The 18,324-nt window shown below is 37.6% G+C and overlaps 1 protein-coding gene across 1 annotated transcript in view; it reads right to left on the bottom strand.

Moving 5' to 3' along the window:
• UCHL3 (ubiquitin C-terminal hydrolase L3) overlaps positions 1–17,966 on the bottom strand; it is a 52,693-nt gene extending 34,727 nt beyond the window's left edge. The window contains exons 1-4 of the mRNA XM_052650203.1: positions 17,910–17,966; positions 3,576–3,704; positions 950–1,106; positions 519–604 (exon numbers count right to left, since the gene is read on the bottom strand). Coding sequence (XP_052506163.1) covers positions 519–604; positions 950–1,106; positions 3,576–3,704; positions 17,910–17,951 — 414 coding nt within the window. The 5' untranslated portion in view covers positions 17,952–17,966. The remainder of the gene's footprint in view (positions 1–518; positions 605–949; positions 1,107–3,575; positions 3,705–17,909) is intronic.
• Between the last annotated feature and the right edge of the window lie 358 nt (positions 17,967–18,324).

Here is an 18,324-nt window from a genome sequence, read left to right as displayed (position 1 = left end):
GTAAATACCTCTCTAAAAAAATTCTATGATATGGTATAATCATTTAAAACTAGACTATGCGGCCTGTGTCCTCACACATGAAAAAATATTACTATACTGATAAAATAGCTAGAGAATGTTCTGACATCTGCCATTAAACCTTTGTTTTTTCCATTCATTGGTCTTCAGCCGTGTTCCAAATTCCCAGTGAAAGACACACAGGGTATTGCCAAACACGTTCTTTACCACAGGAAGGGAATGGTAAGGAATGGTCAACTATAAGATATTTTATAAATTTGTAAATCAAACTGCCTTTTTTCTCTCATTCAGTTCTGCACATAGAAAAGAAGTGACAATTTATCAACATTTATGGTTATTTCAGATAGTGTTACCTGAAAAGTACAAAAGGCCTTTTTTAATGGATACGACCAAATCCTTAATTGCTCAAAACTGTAGTTTCAAGACAAACTCCCAAACAGAATCTATAATTTCACAGAACTTTGCCCACAAATGACAGCAAGGCAGAAAAAGGTACCGACGTCATAGTTCTCCAGGTATCTGGCTCGTTCTTCAGGGCTCATTGATGCAGACTCCTCCAGGAATTTTTTCAAGGTTGATCCAGATTCTGAGAATTTTAAAGATGATAAAACTGAAAAAGCCTGGTATCTCAAAAAGACTGAGACGTGAAAATACTAGAAGCAAGCTAAACATTTTTCAGGTTAAAACCCTTTCATTGGTAAGGAATGTAAGATAAATGACAGGGCTTAAACCTCTGTTTATCAACAATACAGAAGAATCGGAAGCATTAATATTTTCCCTAATAGGAAATATGTACATTCCCATTATAAAAGAAAGGGAAGAAAAGCTTTATTTACTACTTCGAAGAAAGAACTAGAGCACCACCTACTGCTCAATAAGTTAACTTACAACTTGTGGAGGGGGAAAAGAGCGGTAATGAAAAACTGTTTACCAAAGTGCATCTTGTCTTTATTGTTGGCAATAGCATGGATTAGTCCAATTGTTCCACAGGCATTGCTGATTGTTTGCTTCATGAAATATACTGACGATGTAACATCTTGTCCCCGAGATTTTATTTTTTCCTCTTCTTCTGTTCTGAATACTTCATACTATTAAAAACAAAAAAAGGTCTACATGTAAAAAATAATATATTAAAAGGACTCTAATGTAAATTTGGAAAAACTCTAGACATCAGTGGAGATATAGTTAACATGGCATATCTTAATGCAACACAATAAAGTATTTTAAAAAGAATAAAATGGATTTACATATTCTGACTCAGAAATCTGTTCATTATTATAGAGTGGTTTTAGGTCAGTATATATTAATCTGATTCTCAATTATGTTTTAAAAATATTTATATATGCATTGAAAAGTGATAAAGGATATAAAAAAACGTAACAGAGGTTATCTCTGGGCTAAGATATTACTGGAGAATTTTTATTTCCTATTTTTCACATTTCTGTATTGTTATACCATATTAACAAAATTTATACTACATTTATAAGCATATGATATTCATAACATTAACCATTATCTATAACAACTGACAGTAAAAACAATACAGTACAATTAGGTCAAAAGTGTGTGCTCTACATCTGACTGCCTGAACCATTATAAGCTGTGCAACTCCAGCAAGTTATTTTTTCAATTGTAAAAAGCATTAAAAATAATGAGGTTAAAAAATGAGTGAGGACAGAATAAAACATTGTAAATCAATTATACCTGAAGAAAATGAATTTTTAAAAACTGAGTGAAGAGAAGGAAGAGAATAGAAAGATAATTTATTGTTTTGATGTTTTCCTGTAATTTTCAGATTTCAATAGAGTAGGGAGTCTTACTATATCCCACAAGCAACAGGCCACATCTGGCCCACTGCCTGGTATCACAGATAGAGTTTTAGCTTTGTATTGTCTGTGGCTGTCTTTATACTAAAAGGCAAAGTTAAATCGTCATAGCAGAGATTATTAGGCCTGCAAAGTTACAAATATTTACTAGCTGACCCTTCACAGAAAGTCTGCTGACCCCTGCAATAACAGAAATAAATGATGTCTATTAAAAACCCATAATTAAGGAACTGCTTTTAACAACAAATGCACCTATGCCTTAAAACATAATTTCTGTGAATGTGCTTCTAAATCAAATTTTAAAATAATATTTTCTGAATAAATTCTGAACCATTAATTCAGGCATATAGCCCAACTGATAAAATCTGAAAGGTTCAATATAGTAAGGTTTGTGTTGACATGTTTATATAATCCTTCAGTTTAGACTGTTATTATTGTTGTCTAATATCAGTTCTCCTTGGTGACAAAGCAAAATGAGATTTGATAACTTAAGATTTAATGTTTAGAAAAAAATCCTGAAATGACACACAGCAGGTATAGCAGAAAAGGAAAAGCAATTATGGCAGACTACAGTGAAAACACAGAGTCAAGAGACAACAAAAATATTAATGAGAGAGAAATGAATTTATAGCTTCTTCATCTGTGATTCATTGGCTGGTAAGCACTACAATGAAACATATTTAAAACACTGTAACTGACTTTATTTAAAGCATAATGAGGTATTCATGACAGTTCCTTTTCTATTAGTATGTTGAAGCCATTCACAACTACATGATCAGTTTCTAAATGAAAACACCGTATAGCTCCTAAAATATCCATAGATATCCTCTGTGACTTTATTATGTCACTTATTATAAGCTGAAAGAGGGATCTACCAAATTGTAAGAGAGACCAAAAAGTGGCCGATGCCACTATATTCTCTACTTATGTAAGTAAGTATAAATACTTACTCATTTCTCTCACATCTTCCCAAGCATTTACTTCATTTTTTACAATGCTGAGCTCATCCTATTATCTCGAAGTTTAAAAAGAAAAATCAGAAGGCTATAGTCTCAAAGTCATTTTAAAATGAGCTTAAAATTTCTGGCTCCAATGATATGAACATCTACATGATTATCATTCTAGAAGAAAGGCTGAAACAGAGAGATCTGAATTTGGATACAGAGATCTAAGAATAGCTATTTAGAATCCCCAACACATTCTAAATCTGCCGATTAAACTGTATTTTAAGCTTAAAGATTTCCACCCAAATCAAGTATTTTCTGAAAATAATGTAAGCCATGTCATTAGTTATACTTACCTCCTTAAAACAAAGATTTGTTTATACATATGTGTGTTTTAAAAATTTACATATTTTATATACAAATTTTCACTAATTTGAATAGATATTCTGTATTCATATATTTTCTAAGACAGATTTAAGATTATCCATTTCTAAAGTATATACATCAAAATGTGATTAAATGTCACACCAAAACAGGTGAGATGCCTGTTTAAAAAAAAGAAAACTATCCAAGTTTAAAAGACTAACCCAGGGCTTCTCTGTCAATCTACAAATCAAAATCTAAATACATCTCTTTAATAAAATTAGATTTTTAAGATGTCCCCATTCCTAGATTTCCTCATTTTATGCAAGAATAGAATTATTTGTTCTTAAAGAAGAGCATAGGTTTAACTCAACATTGAAAAAGCACTCTGCATTTCCCAGAAACTCTCTTACTTAACAATTACCTTTTCTGTAATAGGGAAGAGAAGTAACACTGCACACACTGGTCTTGGTACCATGCTAAGGAGTTCAGGATCCATTCCATATACATCAACAAACTGCCAGTTAGGATGCAGACCTAATTGTTTGAGAAACTGGGAAAAGAGGAAAAAAAAATAGGGAAAGTTTTTTTAAAAACAGGGAAATAACCAATGTGTATATACTATGTATCTGATATACAAAAGGGAATGGAAGGTACAAATATTACTGATGTTCAATAAGAATAAAGTAAAGCAGGTTCTTCATGAACTATGTGAGAAGAGAGCAATTTATTCATTCACTTAACTAACACTTGAAATTTATAATTTATTAAGCAAAACTCCTTGCCCCCACCCCCAAAATCCACTATACTTTGGGACTGAACAGTCAGGACTTCACCAAACATATACAAGGTGGCTTGGCTGATAGCTTAAAACTCATTCTTAAAACGGACTTTTGGACTCTGTGGGAGAGGGAGAGGGTGGGATGATTTGGGAGAATGGCACTGAAACATGTATACTATCATGTAAGAAACGACTCGCCAGTCTATGTTTGATACAGGATACAGGATGCTTGGGGCTGGTGATGGAGATGATCCAGGGAGATGATATGGGGTGGGAGGTGGGAGGGGGGTTCAGGATTGGGAACTCATGAACACCCGTGGCGGATTCAAGTCAGTGTATGGCAAAACCAATACAGTATTGTAAAGTAAAATAAAGTTAAAAAAAAACAACAACAACTCATTCTCAACATTTGATTTTTAAGGAAATGCATCTAAGTTCTAGTATATAAAGACTTATTTTAGTAGTAAATCAGCATAGTTTATCCTAATTATAAAAAATGATGCCTGAGGCTTAAAGACAAATGTTAGAGCGATATCACAAGTTTTATCAATGAGCGAAAGAGTATATAACGCCAAAAAAGTCCAAGTGAATTGTGTGAATACCAGAAAGTGCTTGATATAAAGTCACCTACTGGCTCTCTGACTTCCAGTACACAATGACACCTACTCAACTTCACTGTCCCGCTTACATTTGATAAAACAACTGCAACAAAAGAGGAGTGGTTTCTTGACTCTTGGAGAATTCACAGGGAAATAAAATATCAGACCCTAATCTACTGCAGAGAGAAAAAGAACATACTAATGAGAACGATGTCAATTTCACAATAAACTCATATGTCTGTATGGAAGGAAACTGATGATTTTTAAAAGTGCACCATCACAAAATAAATTTTACATGACAGAAATAAAGGAGCAGAGGAAACAAGAAATGTATTAAAAATGCATCATTATACCCTACCTCAAGAATACATTATAGTATCTACTGGTTTAACATTATGTGAGATTTAAAAATAAAAAAGTGCTTTGGGTATTTCTCCTTGAAGAACAATCACAGGTACTTAGATGATAATGAGACTTTGCAAAACCAATGGAAGCCATGCCCTACTCCATGAACAGTGTTAGTCATCTCACAGTAAGGTTCTCCAGGAAATGACTTTCCTGATGAAAGGATGACCACCGTCCACATCCCTCCATCTCTTGGCTTGTAGAAGAAACACTACTTAATGATAATATGGTTGGTCAAAAATAATGTCCTTGATATGTTTAATAAGAAACATACTGAATTTAAAAACTTCTCTTGGCAGAATGTGCTCAGCATCCATGGATTCATTAACATGCTCTGCAACAGTCTGGGGCCAGAGAACTCAACAGACTCTTCTAGCTAATACCAATTCTTCATCTGGTTCTTATTCATGATTCCAGACTTTAATAAAGTTCAATAAAGTATTCCAAATTACTCCCTCTCGCTCCTCCACTGTCTCTGAAATTCTTAGTCTAGGCCCTCAATATTCAATTCTATCGAGAAACCAAAAAAGGACTAAAATTGACTGCAGAGCCCAGAAAAGGAACTACGTCTTATTCATCTTTTTAATCTCATACCATAGACACTCAAGTTATATTTATGGAACCAGCAACAAATTTGCTGAATTTGTTGAAAACTGTATCACTATTTTAATCTAGTCATCTGTATGTCTGCATATGTCTGTTAAGCTGTGTTAATAATGAATATTTAATATATATTTGGTTTCATTTGTGCCAAGTTAAAGAGGCAGGAAAGATACATTTGGCTTCTAATGTGAAACCAGGCATTTATTTTATCAGCGCCACACACTCCAGATACCAAATACTGCCTGCACAGAACTGACAGCTCTAAAACGCACACTGTCAAGGAAAAGTATCATAAACCCTCATAAGATAATCTAAATTTATCGGTTAATTTTATGTAACCCCAAGTCATATTGCTATAAAGTTATAAAATAAAATGTACATGTAAGACAGTAAATTTTCACATCTAGAAGGGAATGGCAAACCACTTCAGTATTCCTGCCTTGAGAACCCCATGAACAGTATGAAAAGGCAAAATGATAGGATACTGAAAGAGGTACTCTCCAGGTCAGTAGGTGTCCAATATGCTACTGGAGGTGGGTGGAGAAATAACTCCAGAAAGAAAGAAGGGATGGGGCCAAAGCAAAAACAATACCCAGCTGTGGATGTGACTGGTGATAAAACAAAATACAATGCTGTAAAGAGTAATACTGCATATGAACCTGGAATGTCAGGTCCATGAATCAAGGCAAATTGGAAGTGGTCAAACAGGAGATGGCAAGAGGGAACGTCAACATTCTAGGAATCAGCGAACTAAAATGGACTGGAATGGGTGAATTTAACTCAGATGACCATTATGTCTACTACTGTGGGCAGGAATCCCTCAGAAGAAATGGAGTAGCCATCATAGTCAGCAAGAGTCCGAAATGGAGTACTTGGATGCAATCTCAAAAACGACAGAATGATCTCTGTTCGTTTCCAAGGCAAACCATTCAATATCACTGTAATCCAACTCTATGCCCCAACTAGTAATGCTGAAGAAGCTGAAGTTGAACGGTTCTATGAAGACCTACAAGACCTTTTAGAACCAACACCCAAAAAAGATGTCCTTTTCATTATAGGGGACTGGAAGGCAAAAGTAGGAAGTCAAGAAACACCTAGAGTAACAGGCAAATTTGGCCTTGGAATGAGGAATGAAGCAGGGCAAAGACGAATAGAGTTTTGCCAAGAAAATGCACTGGTCATAGCAAACACCCTCTTCCAATAACACAAGAGAAGACTCTACACATGGACATCACCAGATGGTCAACACCGAAATCAGACTGATTATATTCTTTGCAGCAAAAGATGGAAAACCTCTATACAGTCAGCAAAAACAAGACTGGGAGCTGAGTGTGGCTCAAATCATGAACTCCTTATTGCCAAATTCAGACTGAAATTGAAGAAAGCAGGGAAAACCGCTAGACCATTCAGGTATGACCTAAATCAAATCCCTTATGATTATACAGTGGAAGTGAGAAATAGATTTAAGGGCCTAGATCTGATAGAGAGAATGCCTGATGAACTATGGAACAAGGTTCGTGACATTGTACAGGAGACAGGGATCAAGACCATCCCCATGGAAAAGAAATGCAAAAAAGCAAAATGGCTGTCTGGGGAGGCCTTACAAATAGCTGTGAAAAGAAGAGAAGCAAAAAGCAAAGGAGAAAAGGAAAGATATAAGCATATGAATGCAGAGTTCCAAAGACTAGCAAGAAGAGATAAGAAAGCCTTCTTCAGTGCTCAATGCAAAGAAATAGAGGAAAAGAACAGAATGGGAAAGACTAGAGATCTCTTCAAGAAAATTAGAGATACCAAGGGAACATTTCATGCAAAGATGGGCTCGATAAAGGACAGAAATGGTATGGACCTAACAGAAGCAGAAGATATTAAGAGGTGGCAAGAATACATAGAAGAACTGTACAAAAAAGATCTTCACAACCCGGATAATCATGATGGTGTGATCACTCACCTAGAGCCAGACATCCTGGAATGTGAAATCAAGCGGGCCTTAGAAAGCATCACTACGAACAAAGCTAGTGGAGGTGATGGAATTCCAGTAGAGCTATTTCAAATCCTGAAAGATGATGCTGTGAAAGTGCTGCACTCAATATGCCAGCAAATTTGGAAAACTCAGCAGTGGCCACAGGACTGGAAAAGGGCAGTTTTCATTCCAATCCCAAAGAAAGGCAATGCCAAAGAATGCTCAAACTATCACACAATTGCACTCATCTCACACACCAATAAAGTAATGCTCAAAATTCTCCAAGCCAGGCTTCAGCAATACGTGAACTGTGAACTCCCTGATGTTCAAGCTGGTGTTAGAAAAGGCAGAGGAACCAGAGATCAAATTGACAACATCCGTTGGATCATGGAAAAAGCAAGAGAGTTCCAGAAAAACATGTACTTCTGCTTTATTGACTATGCCAAAGCCTTTGACTGTGTGGATCACAATCAACTGTGGAAAATTCTGAAAGAGATGGGAATACCTGACCACCTGACCTGCCTCTTGAGAAATCTGTATGCAGGTCAGGAAGCAACAGTTAGAACTGGACATGGAACAACAGACTGGTTCCAAATAGGAAAAGGAGTACATCAAGGCTGTATATTGTCACCCTGCTTATTTAACTTCTATGCAGAGTACATCATGAGAAACGCTGGACTGGAAGAAACACAAGCTGGAATCAAGATTGTCGGGAGAAATATCAATAACCTCAGATATGCAGATGACACCACCCCTATGGTAGAAAGTGAAGAGGAACTAAAACGCCTCTTGATGAAAGTGAAAGAGGAGAGTGAAAAAGTTGGCTTAAAGCTCAACATTCAGAAAACTAAGATCATGGCATCTGGTCCCATCACTCCATGAGAAATAGATGGAGAAACAGTGGAAACAGTGTCAGACTTTATTTTGGGGGGCTCCGAAATCATTGCAGATGGTGACTGTAGCCATGAAATTAAAAGACGCTTACTCCTTGGAAGAAGTTATGACCAACCTAGATAGCACATTCAAAAGCAGAGACATTACTTGGCCGACTAAGGTCCGTCTAGTCAAGGCTATGGTTTTTCCAGTAGTCACGTATGGATGTGAGAGTTCGACTGTGAAGAAGGCTGAGCGCCGAAGAATTGATGCTTTTGAACTGTGGTGTTGGAGAAGACTCTTGAGAGTCCCTTGGACTGCAAGGAGATCCAACCAGTCCATTCTGAAGGAGATCAACCATGGGATTTCTTTGGAAGCAATGATGCTAAAGCTGAAACTCCAGTACTTTGGCCACCTCATGCGAAGAGTTGACTCATTGGAAAAGACTTTGATGCTGGGAGGGATTAGGGGCAGGAGAAGAAGGGGACGACCGAGGATGAGATGTCTGGATGGCATCACTGAGTCGATTAACCTGAGTCTGAGTGAACTCCGGGAGTTGGTGATGGACAGGGAGACTTGGCGTGCTGTGATTCACGGGGTCACAAAGAGTTGGACACGACTGAGTGACTGAACTGAACAGTTAAACACTTTAGTGAAAAAATCTGGACAAAACCGGCAAATTACCTTGAAGGTGTACATTTATTCCATGCCAGCCAAAGCTAAAGAGTATATATATTACCAAGCTCCAAAGGCGGCAGGTTGTAGTTAGAATGCTAAGTATTGGACTGAAGATACATTAATGATTAAATTAAATATATTAAAATGATTAAAATTTAACTGGAATCATATTTCTCCTTAACTTTTTTCTCAGTTAATCAAATAAGATTGATAAAAAGAAGTTCATTTTAATTTGTATATATGAAGTACATCAATGCAACCTTTGTTGAAGATACTGTTATGAGTCAGACTCACCCAGAAGTCATCACAAGCACAGAAAGAATACTGTGCTGTGCTTAGTCGCTCAGTCGTGTCCGACTCTTTGCAACCCCATGGGCTGTAGCCAACCCAAGAATCCTGGAGTGGGTTGCCATGCCCTCCTCCAGGGGATTATCCCAACCCAGGGATGGAACCCAGGTCTCCCGCATTGCAGGCAGATTCTTTAACGTCTGAGCCACCAGGGAAACCCAACAAAAAGAATAAAAGCAGCTGTTTACAGTAACTACCTCTGGGCAGTGGAAAAAAAGTGAGGAAAAAGGCTTTCAACTTTAACCTCTCACTTTTTAAATAACAGAGGTATCCTACTTCTATTATTTAAAAAAAAAAAAAAAAAAAAAAAGAGAGAACCTACCTGCAGTGTGGTAGTCAAAAACAGAGAAAGATTAAAAAGAAATTCTCTAAATTAGTAAATATTAACAGCAACTAGAGTGGACAGATTCAACAAATTTGTTGCTGGTTCCATAAATATAACTTGAGTGTCTGTGGTATGAGATTAAAAAGATGAAAAAGATGAACTTAACTTTTTATTTTCCAGTATTTTCAAAAAGTGTCATTTTTCCAAAAGTTGGATGTAGTTTCTAAAATAAAACCTACAGAACTGATACACATTTATCTTCTTTAAATTTACAAAACTGAAAGAAAACAAAATACCAGTAGTAAAACTACTCCAAAAAACTCTCTTCAGACTACTCACAAAGTATTCCACGAGCTACAGGCACTTGCACAGACCTCTGTACACAATTATTAATAGAAAACATCCTATTTGTATCAAGTATAATAAAAGGATTTATAACTGCTAACATTAGTCTTCTGGCTTGTTTAAACACTGGATAATAAAATAAAAAAAAATTCTGACTGACTAGCTCACTGAATCTTCATAATGCCACTGATGTTTGGCTTATCAAGAAAAATAATTAATAGATAATATGCCCCCAAAAGATCTTGGTTAACTCATTCTTTTTAGTCTTTGGGCCAAAGAGAGTATTTCCACTAGATGCAGAGTTCTTTAAATTATGTCAACATTTTTAGAGAGTATCCTGTAACAGAAACTATGCTAGGCGCTTTAATGCACTTCACTTTTACCGCAACTGGCAAAAGAGGTTTTCTTACACCCTTTCACCAACAAGAAAACTGAGCCTGGGAGATTCTGTGACTCTGCAAGGTCATGTTGCCAGGACTGACACACACAGCTCTGGACGCTCTGGTACTTATTTACCTGTCTCTCACGGCTTGAAGTAGCTTTCCGTACTAGGTTCTCTAACCACAGCCACAGTGAACTCTCCTCCAGTTCTCGAAGGGTTGACAACCATCATTTACCTTGTTTTTGCATGTGAACTGGACTTCTCTCTGTCAGAAAAACTGTTAGCCTCTCCTTGTCATTTTTAATGAATTCCTCCTTATTCTATAGGTGACAGTCGGGTCAGCAAAAACTCTGATTACATGTATGTAAAAAAGAGAAAAATTAAATCTACCTTTCTTTTAAGTCTGTTCTAAGCCACTTGCTTTGATCTCTAATGCGCAGTTCAGGACAGCAATATATTCTGCCTCACTACTAATTTACTAATCTTTTGGGTTATGACAGAAAGTATACCTATCCAGTAATTGTGTGATATCACCACTAGTAAAAATATACTAGTAAGAACTGCTGGATGTTATGAGGACTAGGAAAATAACCAAGAGTTAAATGAGAAAACAATGGTTCCTAAAGTCTAGAAATGAGTAAAATGAATTTTAATAGGTATTCAATAAACAAAGAATAATAAAATTAGTTAAGTACAGAACGGGAAAATAGTAAAAACATTTTATGTGGGGACTTGAAAAAGGGGAATTTAAGTTTACGTCACTGCAGGCTCAGTATGGAGTGACTACACAACTGTCAAAATAATGATGCAATGTTGATCTGGTTTAAAAGTTGGATTACTCAGGATAATGTAGTAATCCACTATTTCAACACAGACTATGCAGAGTGAAATATGAATCAGCTCTGAGAGGCCTATTTTATGAAGGATGACGACAAACAGAAGCAGGCTCAAGGAAAGGTGACCAGGAATAATAAGTTTTTGGAAGACATCACAGCTGGAGAATCTGGGCATGTTCTGAGAAGACTTATTATAATCCTTTCCCCCAAATATTTTCAGTGATATCACAAAGGAGCAATTAGATTTATTCTGCATGATTTCAATGGGAGGATGACAAACAACTGGAGGAAGTTACAGAAGAGCAGATTTTGTTTCAATATAAAGAAATATAATTCTTCTAATTATGTATTATACATTATTCTCATTATAATAAAAAAAAGACTAAACCACTTTAATGAGATAGAATACTATCACTGAAATATTCAAGCAAAAGATTCATGACCACAGTAAAGGTAATCTTAAGAAAGATTTTCTGGAGCACAAAACCAGCTATATAAGATTTAGTCATTCTTCCACCCAATAACTATTTGTTGAGATCCCTCTATGGGCCACACACCACTCTCAGTACTTCAGACTTGTCCTTTCTCTCACAGAACTTATATGCTAAGGGTGGGATACATACAATAAACAAGCAGACACAAAAACAAGATAATTTCACAAGGTGGTTAAGTATTATGAAGAAAATAAAACAAGAGATAACGTCAGTAGAGACTCACGGTGGGTGGTAGGAGGAGGAAGGGACAGTACCTGAATAATCAGGAAAGACTTATTGAGGAGATAACTTTAATATACAAACAACAAGAAAGAATCAGCCATGAAATGACCAAGATAGTAATGATTCAAGCAAAGGATGAGCTATACGAAGACTGAAGCAGTAACAGCACTCAAATGCTGCAGCCCAGCAAAAGTGGGAGACAGGCAGACAGTACCTCCCCATCAAGTCAGAGTAGGCAGCCTGAATGTATTCTAAGGGCAAGCAGTGGAAGGCTGTTTTGTGTTTTGAGTGTTTTAGGCAGGGAAACACAAGTTGTGACTTGCATTTTTATAAAATCTCCTTGGGTAAACACTGGGAACGGATTTTAGGGCGGCATATGGAGAAGCAGAAAAACTAGTTAGGAAGAGACTGCATTGTTCAGACTGGGGTTCACAGTGGCTTGGGATGCAGCAGTAGAAATGAACAGAATGGGCAGACTCAGGATAGATTCTGAAAAAAGTCTACCAGAATTGCAGATCATTGGATCTGAAAGATAAGGAAAAAAGAAAAATTCATTTAATCCTTACAATTTTGCAAGATCGGGAGAGGTGGTGAGAAACTAGGGCTTCCCAGGTGGCGCCAGTGGTGAAACACCCACCTGCCAGTGCAGGAGAGACCCAGGTTCCATCCCCGGGTCACGAAGTTCCCCTGGAGAAGAGACAGACTACCTACCCCAGTATTCTTAGGCTTCCCGGGTGGCTCAGATCGTAAAGAATCCACCTGCAATGCCGGAGACCTGGGTTCGATCCCTGGTTTGGGAAGATCCCCTGGAGGAGGGCATGGCAACCCACTCCAGTATTCTTGCCTGGAGAACTGCATGCACAGAGGAGCCTGGCAGGCTACAGTCCATAGAGTTGCAAAGAACTGGACACGACTGAAGCGATTTAGCACCCATGAGAAACTAAGAAACTGAGGTACAAAGAGGTTAGAGAACTCCCCATGATCTCAGAGCAGAGATTCAAACCAAAGAAATTAAAATCAATACATGAATGGCCTCTCTAAATTAGTATAGCGGTGAAGAACAATCGATGACATTAACTTGAGCACTGGCTAAATGGCACTACCCTGAAAAGACTAGGGAAGCAGATTTGGAGGAGAGATGAGAGGATATAAATCCAGATTTCTTTTTCAGCCATGTTAAATTTGAGATACCTATATCTAAATGGAGATATCAAAGTGGTGGCTGAATATGTTAGTTTCCAATTCCATACAGAAGTCAGGACTTGGAGTTACATGGGATCAAACATGTGACGGCGGATGATATTAATGCTCTACAACAGAAAAGATTAGCAATCTAGACAAGGCTCTGAGGAAGTCTTCAGAAATTGGAAGGGAGAGGATCCAGCAATGGCAAATCTAGGAAGCAGCCAGAGAAATAGGAGGCGAGCAGAATTATCACAGAAGCCAATGGAGTGGGTACTCTACCAAGTGTTGCTGAGAGATCGAGAAAGTGGTGAGAGAAAAGTGAACACTGGATCTGACAAAGTGGTGATTAGTAAACTTGAGAAAAGTAGTTATTGTGAAATGGTGAGGATAGGAGTGAACACAGGAAAAATTTGCAGATAAAAGCAGCAAGAGCATCTATGGACAACTTTTTTGTGGAAATTTTACAAAGAAGGGAAACAGAAAGGAGATAGGAGCTAGAGGAGGACAGGGTAACAGGTATGTTTTTCCCAAGAAGGGAAACCCCAACTAACAAATGTTTGCACGTTCATGGCAACTATCCAGCACATGACTTCTAATTCTCTTTCCAACACTAAGCAACTAAACTAAATACAATAATAAAGTAAATTTCTTTTCCTTCAGCCTCTTCTTGGGCTTCCCTGGTGGTTCAGCTGGTAAACAATCTGCCTGCAATGCAGGAAACCTGGGTTCGATCCCTGGGTTTGGAAGATTCCCTGGAGAAGGGAAAAGCTACTCACTCCAGTATTCTGGCCTGGAGAATTCCATGGACTGTATAATCCATGGGATTGCAGAGTCAGACAAAACTGAATGACTTTCACTCTCTTTCGCTTTTGGCCTCTTCAGTAAGATCCACAATTAGGAACATTTCTAGGAAATTGTCATATCAGAAATCAATGGGTCTAAACACAACAATATTCAAAATTATAAACTGTGGCCATGTAATACTCAGATCACAAAACATAATCAAGATAAAAATCTAGTGTGATCATAAAAGTAAATGCTATGATTACCCATAGCACAGAATTGTCTTTGTAAAAAATGTTATAATTCCTGATGTTTAATTACTTGTAACTTTACACTGGCCTCAAGCTATCAGTTCTGTAAATGCATATATAAACAGAATAGAGCTAAGTTTTTTAAATGATTTTTTTCTGTCATTGAACTGATTTTATTCTAGGTAAGTTCTACCTAGAGTAAGACAAAATATCCTGAGAAGAGATTGATAGCACAGTAAGCGATAAAAGAAATTACTACTTACCACACCTACCAAGACATGTGGTTACCAGTTAATGTGCAACAGTTAATAATGATCTTCATATAGTTGACATGTGTTAATCATTCTTATACAGACTAGTCAACATTAAAGTGCTTGCTGACACTGAGTACAATGCAACCACCAAATGGTAACAGAGTGAAACGAAGATAAGTAAAAGGCCCAGGGTTCCATTAAACTGAGGAAATAAGAAAAGGTGGGGATGGACATAGTTGTTGAGATTAATCTGTGGCTGTGAGTTAATTCAATTTCTATTCATTTTTAGATTCTCAGTTCTGCCACTAACACAAAGAGAATAAAGAAACAACTACAAAAATTTTGGTTAAAACTGATCACTTTTTAGATACTTATCCATTCTCCCACTAAATGTGCATTACTTCTTTAAATAATAAATTTAAAACAAACATAATCACACCAAAGCATGCCAGAAATTGTACAATCATATACTAATAATATCTTTCTCTGTTTATGTCACTCAGAATGGCCTCCTGTCACCATTCAGGGAAAATGTTTTTCCTGATGGTCTTCATCACTGTACCATTAATTTTCTCCACAGCACTTATAACAATCGCAGTTTTCTTTTTTTTTTTTTTCACTTACTTGTTTATTGTCTGTCTTCCCAAAGGACTGAAAAGCAGAAAACCATAAATGTTTTCATCACCAAATATAACCAGCTCCTGCTCAGATACCTGGTATTCCAAAAGGTGTCCCCCAAATATTATTTAATTGATGTGAATAAGCGAATGGATTTCATAGTCTACCAAGATCTAAGTTTCCAATTATAAAAGCTTCCATCTTATTAAGGTAACAATATTGTCTAAAAATGATTGTTTTTAAGTCTGTTGATAGTTAATAGTGAGCCAGCTTTACAATACCAGAATAAACAGTTCTTAGGATATACTATCCTTTCTATATATTGCCGCATTCTCTTTGCAAATATTCGGCAGAGGATTTCTACATCCATGTTCATGAGGGATATCAGTCTGCAGTTTTTCTTATTATAGCTTGCCTCGGAATGCTGGTCACAAAATTAGTTGGGAAGTGGGCCCCCTCTTCTATGTTTTTGTAGGACTGGTATTATTTCTTCCTTAAATGATAATCTCGAGAGACAGAGAAGCCATTTGAGAAAATTCAACATTGATCCATGATAAAAAAAATCTCAGCAAACTCAGAACAGAAGGGAAATTCCTTAACATGATAAAAAAATATCTACCAAACCCCTACAACTAACATATCTAAAGAAAAAAGATCAAATGTTCTCCCTCTAAGATTCTGAACAAGACAAGGTTGTCCTCTCTCTCTCCATTCTACTCAATTTTGTATTGAAGGTCCTAACCAGTGCAACAACAAGAACGAATAAAAGGCATTCAGACTGAAAAGGGAAAAATAAAACAGTCTAATCACAGAGAATATGACTGTCTATTTAGAAAATCCCAAAGCATCTACCAAAAACAGCGACTAAAGTCAGTGAATTTAGCACAGAAGTAGGCTACAAAGTGAATATGCAAAAATAAATTCTATTTCTCTATACAGCAATAGACAACCAGAAAATAAAATTTTAAAACTATCATTTACAGTAGTGTCAAAAAGTCATTAAATACTTAGGTACAAACAAACAAAAAGCGCAAGACCAACATGCTAAAACAACAGACTACTTTTGAAAGAAATCAAAGAAGACCCAAACAAATGATGAGATGCACTATCTTCATGAAATGCAAAACTCGATACTGTTAAGATGTTAATTTTCTTCAAAATGTACCTATAGACTTAGTTACACATTCACCATCAAAATCATAGCAGAATTTTTTGTATAAATTTCTTAATTTACACAAATCTTTCCATCAGCTTTTCAGCTGATTCTAAAATTTATATTGAAAGACAAAGAAACTAAAACAGCCTAAACAATTTTGAAAAAGAGTGAAGTTTAAGAATTCATACCATTTATTTTCAAGACTTACTGTAAAACTACAATAATGAAAATGGACACATAGATCAACAGAACAGAGTCCAGATATACAGCAAATTGATTTTTCACTAAAGCTATAGAAAAATTGAGGGATTAGGTCTGAAAGATATATGTTTCTTTCCTATGGCACTAAATCAGAAGTTAATACTAACTTTTTTGGCCTCAAGATTTTTCTTAACAAAAGCATCAAAATGTTGTGTGGGGGGGAAATGAACAACAAATGCCAAAGGGGGTAAAACAAAAGAAAATTAACACTGATTGGAAAGGCCACCTTAATAATAACATAAAAGATATATGCTGTGTTCCAAGCTTTGTACATTTCTAGATTAGTAAATAAACAAAAGTTGACGGACAAATGATCATTTCAAAAATGCAAAATAAAGCTGAATTAAAAAATAAAGGGTTTGTTGACCACCCTGAGATAAAGCATTCTATCTGCTTTCTTTATATAAGGAATTTTCTACAACCTTTCACAACCAAAAACTAACGAAGTACCAAAAATAATGAATCATTATTCCTTGGTGATGAATAGGAAGGTTAAGGAGGTGGAAAACTGTACCATATGATAAAATAAGAGAGCAGTAAAAAGTAAACCTGCTGCTGAGAATGAAAAAGAGGATAAGACAAAATACACCTAAGCAAATAAAAAGTTTATACCTGGTAGTATTTATTGTCCTTTTAATCGAGTAGCTGGGAGAGGTTCCCTCTTCCCTCCCCATCCAACACCCAAACGAATTTAAAGAGTTGAAGGTGGCAAAGATGACATGGGAACTGAGCTTTCCTATGGCATAAAAAACAGAATTCCACTTTTAAGGAACTGGAAGAGAAAGGGGGTGTGGTACCAAAGAGAAGTTGACTTGATGGGGCAAGAGATGACTGGAAGATGGTTTCACGGAGCAGGTGGCGCAGGAAATTATAAGGACTGGGTGGGCGAGTTTACAAAGCTTAGAGTCAGGTACTGTAAGGGAAATTAGTCACCTGGAAGGTATAGGGGTGGGACAATTATGGATTCGGCACTAGCAGGAGGCAAGACTTAGAAGGAAGAGAAATAGGAATACAGGGTGAATGTTCCTCAAACATCTGACCCCGAAATCCCAGGAAACGTGATGACGGGGAATAGGACCAGAGACAGCTGGGAGCATCTTTCCAGGAACCAGGTGGGATGGAGGCGGCCATAAAAAAAAAAAAAAAAAAGGCAAGCCTAAAGCTGAGCAAGAGGGACCCGCACGACGTTAAATCCCAGACTCCAAGGGAGTGCGGGGCTGTAGGCAGCCAGGGAGGGCTCCCAGGTCCCGAGCGACAAGACACCTCACTCACCTGGTTGGTGACCTGAAAACGAAACAGAGAACACGATTTAGCGACAAACTGCCCGGGACGAGCTGCAACAGCCCGGTCCCCTCCGCCCCTGCCCGCGGCCTTAGGCCGAGACCGGAGGCGCGCTCACCTCGGGATTCGCCTCCAGCGGCAGCCAGCGTTGACCCTCCATGGCCGCTCCGCCCGGCCCCTCTCCAGCTCTGACAGCCGCCGCCGTCGCCGCCGCCGCTTCCGCCCCCGCGGCCCTGACCTGGGACTGTCCAACCTGCGCCCCCCGGGAGGGGTGTCCTAAGACGAAGAAAAGTTTAATGACACTCTAGGTCCTTGTTCGCTCCCCATAGAACCATAATTCAAGGCTTAAACTTTAAGCAAAGAAACGATGAGATATAAAAAAACGTGAGCCAGCTTCCCATTGCAGAAGGGAAAAGAATCTTAGCGCGCTCCACAGCTCGCTCCCCTCACGCTTGGACTCTTCCGAGCTCAAGCGTCCGCTCGCGTGCCACGCATGCGCCAAGCGCGAGTTTAGGACCTCGTGCTCGCCGGCG

The sequence above is a fragment of the Budorcas taxicolor genome, chromosome 12 (assembly GCF_023091745.1).
Source record: "Budorcas taxicolor isolate Tak-1 chromosome 12, Takin1.1, whole genome shotgun sequence".
NCBI classification, from domain to species: Eukaryota; Metazoa; Chordata; class Mammalia; order Artiodactyla; family Bovidae; genus Budorcas; species Budorcas taxicolor.
Note: the sequence above shows the minus strand (reverse complement) of the source record. Positions and strands in the feature narration are given on the sequence as shown.